At 35.3% G+C, this 9,260-nt stretch overlaps 2 protein-coding genes across 2 annotated transcripts; one reads left to right on the forward strand and one right to left on the reverse strand.

Annotated features, from left to right (window-relative positions):
* The first annotated feature begins 461 nt into the window (after nt 1-461).
* On the forward strand, nt 462-2,649 carry LOC141648507 (UPF0496 protein At4g34320-like). The gene has a single exon (XM_074457212.1). It carries the CDS (start codon nt 1,319-1,321, stop codon nt 2,432-2,434), a length of 1,116 nt encoding a protein of 371 aa, XP_074313313.1. The 5' UTR covers nt 462-1,318; the 3' UTR covers nt 2,435-2,649.
* A 1,324-nt stretch (nt 2,650-3,973) lies between these two features.
* On the reverse strand, nt 3,974-7,040 carry LOC141648505 (putative 1-acyl-sn-glycerol-3-phosphate acyltransferase 5). The gene is made up of 4 exons (XM_074457211.1): nt 6,741-7,040; nt 5,046-5,815; nt 4,644-4,774; nt 3,974-4,553 (listed from the first exon to the last, which is right to left on the reverse strand). The coding sequence occupies exons 2-4, from the start codon at nt 5,639-5,641 to the stop codon at nt 4,099-4,101; spliced, it is 1,182 nt and encodes a 393-aa protein (XP_074313312.1). The 5' UTR covers nt 5,642-5,815; nt 6,741-7,040; the 3' UTR covers nt 3,974-4,098.
* Between the last annotated feature and the right edge of the window lie 2,220 nt (nt 7,041-9,260).

Here is a 9,260-nt window from a genome sequence, read left to right on the forward strand (position 1 = left end):
ATATAAAAGCTTATATTGACAAATTCAAGGTACATTGAACGTATTTTCATGTCCTTGAACAACCACAAAGCTTAACAATAAATTCACTGACCAACTAGTTTTGTTTTTTATTCGGTTGTCGGACCAATTACTTTTATGGGGATAGTTGTATACGAAGTTTACAAATAATTTCACATACGATTGATTTTAAAGGTCATTGTTTTGTGCAACTCTTTCAAGGAAAAATGTTCGTTATTAAACCAACCCTTAAGACACATAGAATCATAGAACGCATGACGTTTCTATTACGGCCAAAAAAAGAAAAGAAAAGAAAAGAAAAGAAAAGAAAAGAAAAGGAGACGTTGGTTCACGTAATGAATTTTCATTGAACCTATCTGAACTCTATAAATAAATTACCGCCTAAAGCTAAAACGATTATTTATTTCCTTTATTTGTGCATTACAATTTTCTTACCTTTTTTTCGATAGACTTGATATTTATGAACATTTAGACTTTTTTCGATTACACAAGTACAGAAGTACTCGTAAAACGAATTAGTTTAATAACTATCTTTTCGCTAATAGGAATCCTAATTCCCGTGTGGTTATTCAATCAAAGATAAACAAATAGTCGGCTAAATCGATACATAAAATAGAACTATAAATGAGCAGGGTTGTAGTGGTCGGTGGACAACTGCCAACTGGTGCACATCTTACAGTGGAAGATGACTGCATGTGACATTAAACACAAATGGTCAGGCAGGCTATCCAACAGTTTTTACTGAATGTTTTACGCGTAAAAAAAACAGAAAGGTGAGAAGTGGAAAGTAGAGATTGCTTCCCGCGTTAACCATCTCTTCTTATTATAACATCATCATCTCTTCATATTTTCATCTCTTCCTTTAATTTCCATTCTTGTTCCTCTGATGCGTGCAAGCCATTCTCTTTTCTCTTTTTAGTTCTCTCTTCTTTTTTCGTTGCTTCTTATTTATTTAACTCCCTTCTTTCTCTCCTTCTCCTTTAAATCTTATTTATTGCTTAACCTCCTCATTCTTCATTTCTTCAATATAAAACAAAACAAAAACAAAACAAAAAAAAAAAAAAACAAAAAAAAAATTGGTCTTTTTTGTCTGATATTGATTTGTTTTGCTTTAAAGATCTCAACTTTGTGATTTGTTTTAGATTTTGTGACCTGGGTTTTGTTCCTTTCTTGTTAAGCTGAACTGGGTTTCGATCTTTTTTCCGAAAAACTGATACATTTCATGGTTTTTCTATAGGTTATACAAAAAAAAGATTGTGTTTTTATACCTGCAGTATTGGTTTAAGTGAATTCTGAAGCTATGGGAGGACATATGAGCAAGAAATCAGCAGAAAGTTCGTCGGAGATTAACAGTGGTCTTCAGTACATAACTGAGCTCACATCTTATGAGGCAGCTTGTAGAACTGATGCATCTCTGCAAACGTTTGACACTACTCTCCACACGCGTACCCATCACGTGATCAATTCTTTGGCTGTCGGGGTGGAAGTCAGGTCGCTTTCGTTTGATTCCTTGAAGGAAGTGACAGAATGTTTGTTAGATATGAATCAGGAAGTTGTGAAGGTGATCTTGGAGTGCAAGCAAGATATTTGGAAAACCCCGGAATTATTCGAGCTTGTGGAAGAATACTTTGAAAACAGCTTACAAACCCTTGATTTCTGTGGTGCATTGGAGAAATGCCTTAAAAGGGTTCGAGATAGTCAGCTGCTTATAATGGTCGCGCTGCAACAATTTGAAAATGAGGATGGTGCAGGAAAAACAAGGTATTTAAAAACTTTGGAAGAACTGAAGAATTTTAAGGCAGCGGGCGATCCCTTCACCGAGGAGTTTTTCCAGATATTTCAGTCTGTTTACAGACAGCAATTATCAATGCTTGAGAAATTGCAGCTCAAGAAGAACAAGCTTGACAAGAAGCTCAAATACATTCATGCCTGGAGGAAAGTCTCCAACATCATATTTGTAGCCACATTTGCCGCGGTGCTTATCTGCTCGGTGGTGGCCGCTGCCGTTGCTGCACCACATCTGGCAGCAGCTCTAGCTGCAGCGACAGCAATTCCTGTGGGGTCCATGGGGAAATGGATCGACTCTCTCTGGAAGAATTATGAGACTGCATTAAAGGGTCAGAAAGAGGTTATAAGTACTATGCAGGTGGGCACCTATGTTGCTATTAAAGATTTGGATAATATCAGGGTGTTGATTGATAAGCTGGAAATCGAGCTCGAAGGGCTGTTACAGAATGCTGAATTTGCAATCTCAGAAGAAGCTGTAAAAATTGGGATTCAAGAGATCAGAAAGAAGATGGGTGTGTTTACTAAGAATGTGGAGGATTTGGGGACTCAGGCTGATGTGTGCAGTAGGGATGTCAGGAGGGCGAGGACGGTTGTTCTGCAAAGAATCATCAAGCACCCCAACAATTGAAAAAACAAAACACAGACTGACTAATTTTTTAAAATTCCGATTTATTGTTATTGAAACACAGTAATTTCTAATTTACTGAAGTTGAATTCTTTTCATTAGTTTGTTTAGATTCCTGTAAACAGATTATTCACCAAATAAAAACTTAATTTGCTTCATGGTGAATTTCATATTGTATGATATTTCATGTTTGTAAATATGATGATCTTCCTGAATAATCTATTTATTGCAAAGCTAACACAGAAAGAATTTCATTTTGTGTTAAATTTGTGCATTTTAAGAAATTTTGTCAGGTAAATAGCACCATCATTCCTTCCATCATCTATACAAAATCAGGTTGTTGAATTCTAGTATAAATTTTTTGATATTTATTTAGTTTTTCATATATGTATTTTAGTTAGGTTTAAGTCCTTATCCTAAATAAATCTGGCAGGCTTCCTACTTTCCTAGGACAAGGAAAGTCCATTAAGGTATCCAAAACTTCTCAAAATCTAACTGAAGGATGATTTTTCAGTTGGATGATTAAGCTGTCCTCATGACCTCATCTAGTAGGCTGGATTTTATCTTACGATCCATGACGGAGCCAGAAATCAGTCGTATAAAATATATTCCTGTTTATTACGAAGTGTCTTATAGTTTAAGGGACTTGCATTTTGTAAAATTAAATTTAGCTAATACAGAAACTAAATATAGGTCAAATGACTTTCAAAGAAGTCTTAAATGAAGATTGTAAGGAGATCTGGTACATAATCATCAGAGGAAAAGTCAAAAAGTAAAGAAAATTTGCTTTGATAAAGTAAACTGTGCAAGAAAATGGTCTAAAGAGAATGATACAACTTTCAAAAGGTGGCAAGACTGTGACTTTTTGACTGAGTACCAAGACAAGCAAACTAATATAGAGCATAATTAGATTAACAGTTAATTGTTTTTCTTAACTAATTTCATAGTAGTACTTCTTCTCTTATTTTTTTAATTATTTTTCAGAGGTTTTCAATCCTGAAAATAAGTCTAGGATGAGATTTTTATGACGTTTTTAACGATTCTAAACTCTGCATGACCGACACGTACTTAAAGGGAAAAAAAAGGCCCAAAGAATGTCTCTTTTAAGAGACTTTTGGCTCATCTAGCAGTAGGGCAAAGGTATACCTTCTGAAACATGAGGATCTTATGATAATTCTACAGTTAAGGGAGTTTAATAATACTAGTGGCTGTGCTTAGAGTAGTAGAAGTAATCTTAAAGCCATAATGTACGCAGCAAAGGCATAACTGTTTTGCATTAAACTTCAAGTGGAAGCATATGACATCACAAAGTAGTAAGAAACCATTACTGGAAGCTACCCTCTTGCCAAATTCATGCAGCAATGACATAACGACTCGTCAGACTACAGATTTTAGCATCGATTTTTGCCCTTTTTGTTCAGCATCACTTTACAGAGGGGTGCACCCTCTCAAGTCTCAACAAGCAGTCCGACAACAAACGGCAAATGAAAATTACAGCAAATAAACAGTAAGAGCATGTCAATACTGAACAACAGATAATGCGGGAGAATTGCAGGAAAACTGCAGTCTTATTAACAAGAAAAATTGATCTCAATTGTCATGTTCTTATAATCGGCCTGTGGAAATCAGGCTATAAGTATACGAGACTTTACAATAGTACTAGATCACTAATCTAGGGCCTGTTTCATATATTGATTCCTGAAGCATTTGTTTAACTGCGAAAATATAGGAACTGGACGATAGTTTAACTTTGTCGCAAATGAAAAATAAACACATACCAGAAGTACGTATAGCTTAATCCATATGGTTGAGAAAAAGGTTTGAAATGTACATATACTGGTAATTGTCAGAACACCGACAACATTTACCAGGCATTTGACTGTGGGGAGCTCCTCTTGAGTTCCTTCATTGGGAAAATGGCCTGATGAGTAAAACTCAGAGAGAAGCTCGTCTTTGATTCGGAATGTGTTCATCAACCAAGAGGTCACCTCATCCTCAGAGCATGGAATGTCGATAACGGACAGACGTCTAACGTGGATATGAACTTCGGAAGGGTTCACCCCAAACACGTTGTCTAAGAAGGACGGGCAGCAAGGCTTGTAACCAATGGTCACGTCATAGACTGCATTAAAAAAGAATTACTCGTATTAAGTAATGAGAAAAAATCCGTGTAAGTAACAGCTATGGAAAGATTGCGGCTCAAGAATGAAACCTGCATCCAGAGAGTTCTTCAATTTATCCAAGCAGACAAAGAATCCCTTTGTTTTTGGAAGCAGGACATTTTTCAAGATAGGCAACCCATGATCAGCTGCATATCTCTGACTTCTAATGCATTTCGGCTCACTGCATAGACACAAGGAAGAAGTTTGTAATTGGATAAAAAATGATTAGTAACCTTTCGGAATTTGAACCAGTAAAGGCATATACGTCTTCTAGCGTACAGTAGGATATACATGAAGTCATGAACCAACTATCAATGTGCAGATCCTCCTTCAAAATGTGGCTATGTTTTTGCTTAGGTCAATTGATCAAGAGTTAAAATTTTGCACACTGCTATTTTAGACAGTAAAAAAAAAGGAAATTTGTACGTCAGCAAGAAAGAAGAGAAGTTTACGTGAAGTCTGTGCCTTCCGGAAAAATAGCAAGCCAGAGGGGATCTTGAGGATCCTGCAGATTCGAAAGCATCTGATACATGATTGGTTCATCAATTTCCCACTTTCTTTGAACCGGAATAAATTCCAAAATGTGAAATGCCCATCCAAATACAGGTAATTTCATTAGGCTTCTCTTAAGAACATACTTAATATACCCCAAGCTACCCTTTCTCAGTGCCAAGTCCCATATATACATCCAATCAACCTCGGTTCTGTGGTTAGCAAGTAACAGAACACGCTCTTTGACAGGAACAGTCGCTCCAGAAAATACCACTCTAGTATTGTTTATCTTTTCAAACAAGAAAGGCCATAATGCCAACCACGAAGCAAAGATCAGAGAAGTAATTCTTCGGCTGTAATGTATGCTGAAGAACCGTAACAGGACAGCACTTATGAATCCCAGGAACACCAGCGTCATCAAAGCAGTTAAAACTAGCAGCACTAAACATATCACGCCCCTGACACACCTTATAGGTGATAAAGCACGATGCTTTGATTTATCCACTAAATCGAGAGGTTCTCTCAATTCCAATTTCAAGATGTCTATTTGGTTCATGTCTTTCTATCCTGACACCTAAATAATTAGTCAAAGCGTTTTGGCTGTTGTAAACTGCTTTAGGGGAGTATCACACTATCACCAGCAAGAGTAGTACTTTTGTCGTCCACAACTAGGAGAAAATGAAAGTGTGAAGAACTGACAACCAGCTAATTTGCTATAATGCTCGAATACCTAGAAAGAATGACGAAGAATTGTAAGTTCCTCCTGGTATAGAAAAGAAAAGCAGCAGAAAACATGAGATCAAACAACTAAACAAGTACATGAAAACCGACAAGGGAATGTATAAGTCACGAAAATCGTGCAGAAAATTGGATGTATTAATTTTGTTGATGATTGTTAGTTAATATGAATACATAAACCCCACATTTGACAGTGCAGAAAATTGCAGATTCCTAATTCCTAATACCATCTGAAGTAGAAAACATAATCCTTACCAAATATCATATCAGCAAATCTTAATCCTAAATTCATAATAGTATTATTTCCTACTATCTCCAAGTTTTACCTTTTGAATAACCAGTCTACCATGGAAACTAAACCAAGAAGAATCTATAGCAGTAGCTGGTAAAAAGACTCAAATCATGATCAAGCTAGCATCTTGTGATCACTACTCCCACCGTACTAATCATTTGTTTAGCTTGAATAACATACTCCTCACAAACAATATAAAGGGTAAACAAATGAACGGAGCGGAGGGAGTCATAACAATAAACAACTGTAATTCACCAAAAGAGCTTTATAAAAGCTCATATAGTCAATATATCACTATCATGACCTATTATCACCTGTTTGGTACATAACCCTGGCCTCTAATTAGTAATTACATCTTGGAATTGTATGATTCACCTGCATATATTATTGCATTATACAAATTTGCAACTGCAAAAAGACCATCATGCAAATCATATATGCTGTAAAATTCCCATCATCAGAAAAAATAAAGCTAGTACAGTACAGTACAGTAGTTAACAAGATGACATCTTTTTCACCTGGGTGACTGGGTCATAATAAAATCGTCACAGGCAGCATTACAGGGTTTATACAGTACAAAAACATGCATAAATCAATAAATAAATAAATATGACTGACATATTACCTAGTGAAAACATTAGGAAGTAGTACCAGAACTATTTCCGATTTTACCACTAGGCTAAGACACGTTCGGAAAAAGGTAGTGTTTTGGTTGAGAGAGGAAAGCTATGGGCAGAAAGGGCGAGACGGTGGATGGTTTAAGCAAGGAAATGCGTGAAGGAAAGGAGACATGAAATGGGAGTAAGTATGAATGTACGTAGAGTCCAAAAAGAGAGTGCGTGAAACTATGACAAGGGGTCCAGTCTCCAGTTACCAGATGGAGTGCTCTCTAATTGTATGCTTTTTCTCACTTTGAATGACTTCGTACCATTCTTATACAGAAATTTGTAGGCTTGTACCAACCCACATGAGATCTTCAATTTTTGGCTTACAAAACATCACACGTTTCTTCATCATTCTTTACTTTGTGCACATGTGACCACTGCTTACGGATTTGTTGTTTACCCCCATTTTTCTCACAAATTCTTGTTTCAGACGGACACTTTTGGTCTTATTTGTCAGACGGATAAAATGTTGCCATTTTTAAGAAAATGTAACCAATTAATTCACAAAATGTTATGACTAGAGATGTCATTTTTTACCCTGAAAATGATGTGAACAATAATGGTAACATGTTATCAAAAAAATAACAACATTTTATTGTAAAATGATGACATGTTACCCGTCTTATTTCAGACCAAAAGCAATGGTCTTAAGAAAAACGGACCGCATTTTTCTGTATGTGGTAGTGTATGTGGTCTACCGTCTATGTGCGTGATTTCATTCACATACCCAAATCTCGGAGATACGGTTTCTTATTAAATGTATGCAAGATATTTTATTATTTTTTTTAATTTGTCTTCTTAAATGGAGATATTTATCTTAATTCTTAACATAGGAAGGGTTAAAGCTCTTATTGGCAATGTATTTTAGGTACCGTATTTGGTTAAAGTGTCCTTAATTTTTTTGGTAAAGGTTTGTCAAGAAGCTTATTTAACCAAATAAAGTAACTGAAATAAAATGAAATATTACCTAGAGTAGTATTTGAGACTTCAGGTATTTTATTTGCTTTTATTTTACTTTTTTACTCCTTAAATCTATATTATTAAATAATTATCATATATTTTTACGTCATTTCACCAAAATTAGTTACATTTTCATTTAGTTTACCAAACATCTATATAATTGATGCGGATGGCGAGACGTTTAATAAACGACCACGCATCATAAAATTCAAGACAAGTTTATGAATAATTGAGTAGCTGTGAAGGAGCTGTTGGATCCAAAAATTCAAAGAAGTATGCATGATCTCGACTAAAGAAAACGAGACCCGCGTGAGAACGCACTAAGAACCGTGTGGTCCAAGTGATATGGATATCGACACCTTAAATGATGTGGTACTTGAATTGGGAGGTCCTATGGACCGTGAGATTGGCTCGAAACAAAACAGCCCAATTTTAACCAATCAAGCGTGGTTTGGATCCAACAAAGGTCAAGAAGTTTGTATGATCACAATTCAAGAGCCCAATTGAGACAAATCAAGCCCAAGGCCGTGGAAGATGCCGTGAGATGGTTCAATGAACCATCTAAATTCATGCACCTAGTTTTCTAAAAGTCTTTCCTAGTTTTCTACAAAAGTCTTACCTAATTTTTATCTTAGTCAAAACTAGGATTCATACACCTTAGTCAAATGTAGTCTTGGAGGCCAAGGCATTTCGGCATATATAAGGACCAAGACTCTGTGGGAAATATCGGTATACTTCCCTTTAAATAAGAAGGATTATAACGAAATTATAATCTATGAAAACTAGTCATAAATGAAATAGCATAAACAAAATAGAAAAGAGATGAAGATTCAACCTTCGGTCCTAGCAAAATCGGCCTAAGAACAATATCGCAATGATATTCACCTAATCGTTGCACCCAAGATGCTCCGAAAAATGCCCCTCAAATTGCTAGAATGAGATCCCCAAAATTGATGATTAATTTTAGGGTTTTGTGTATTTTGTGATGATAGAAAATTAGGTCAAAAAATTAGTTAGGAAATGATCTCCCTAGCTCCTTATATTTCCGAAAATCAAGAGGAGAATAAGGGGAGATATTCCTTTCCTTTTTTCATCCAACCCACCGAAATTAATAAGGGGAATGAGATTAAATCTTCTTATTTTGGTAGTTTATAAAATGTATATAAAGTGTATTAATTATAAATTGTCATTTATTTTATTTCGTATTAATTAGTCTACACACAACAGCTTGCAGTCGACTTATTAATGCCGGTCTGTTATAATTTATTATGACAATATCGTATAATATATACTTTAACTATAAATATCGCATATTTATAATTAGCTAATTAAATATAACCGATTACATTTAATTACGAATTAACATCTTAATTCATTTAAGCTAACATTATATACATTAATTAAATATAACAGTTTATATTCAATTTACGAATTGACAGTTAATTCGTCTCAGCTAATATTATTTAATCGGCATTAAATAATCGTCTCATCATCACATTGACTAACTGTTTAGTCAAATA

This window comes from Silene latifolia, chromosome 3 (genome assembly GCF_048544455.1).
Source record: "Silene latifolia isolate original U9 population chromosome 3, ASM4854445v1, whole genome shotgun sequence".
In the NCBI taxonomy this organism is placed as follows: domain Eukaryota; kingdom Viridiplantae; phylum Streptophyta; class Magnoliopsida; order Caryophyllales; family Caryophyllaceae; genus Silene; species Silene latifolia.

Excerpts from the sequence above, each read along its gene's own strand:
- LOC141648507 (XM_074457212.1), top strand. The coding sequence starts at position 1,319 with ATGGGAGGACATATGAGCAAGAAATCAGCAGAAAGTTCGTCGGAGATT.
- LOC141648505 (XM_074457211.1), bottom strand. The coding sequence starts at position 5,641 with ATGAACCAAATAGACATCTTGAAATTGGAATTGAGAGAACCTCTCGAT. Across the intron at positions 4,775-5,045 it reads CCGGAAGGCACAGACTTCAC|TGAGCCGAAATGCATTAGAA; the intron begins GTAAACTTCTCT and ends GTGTCTATGCAG. Across the intron at positions 4,554-4,643 it reads GAAGAACTCTCTGGATGCAG|TCTATGACGTGACCATTGGT; the intron begins GTTTCATTCTTG and ends TTTTTAATGCAG.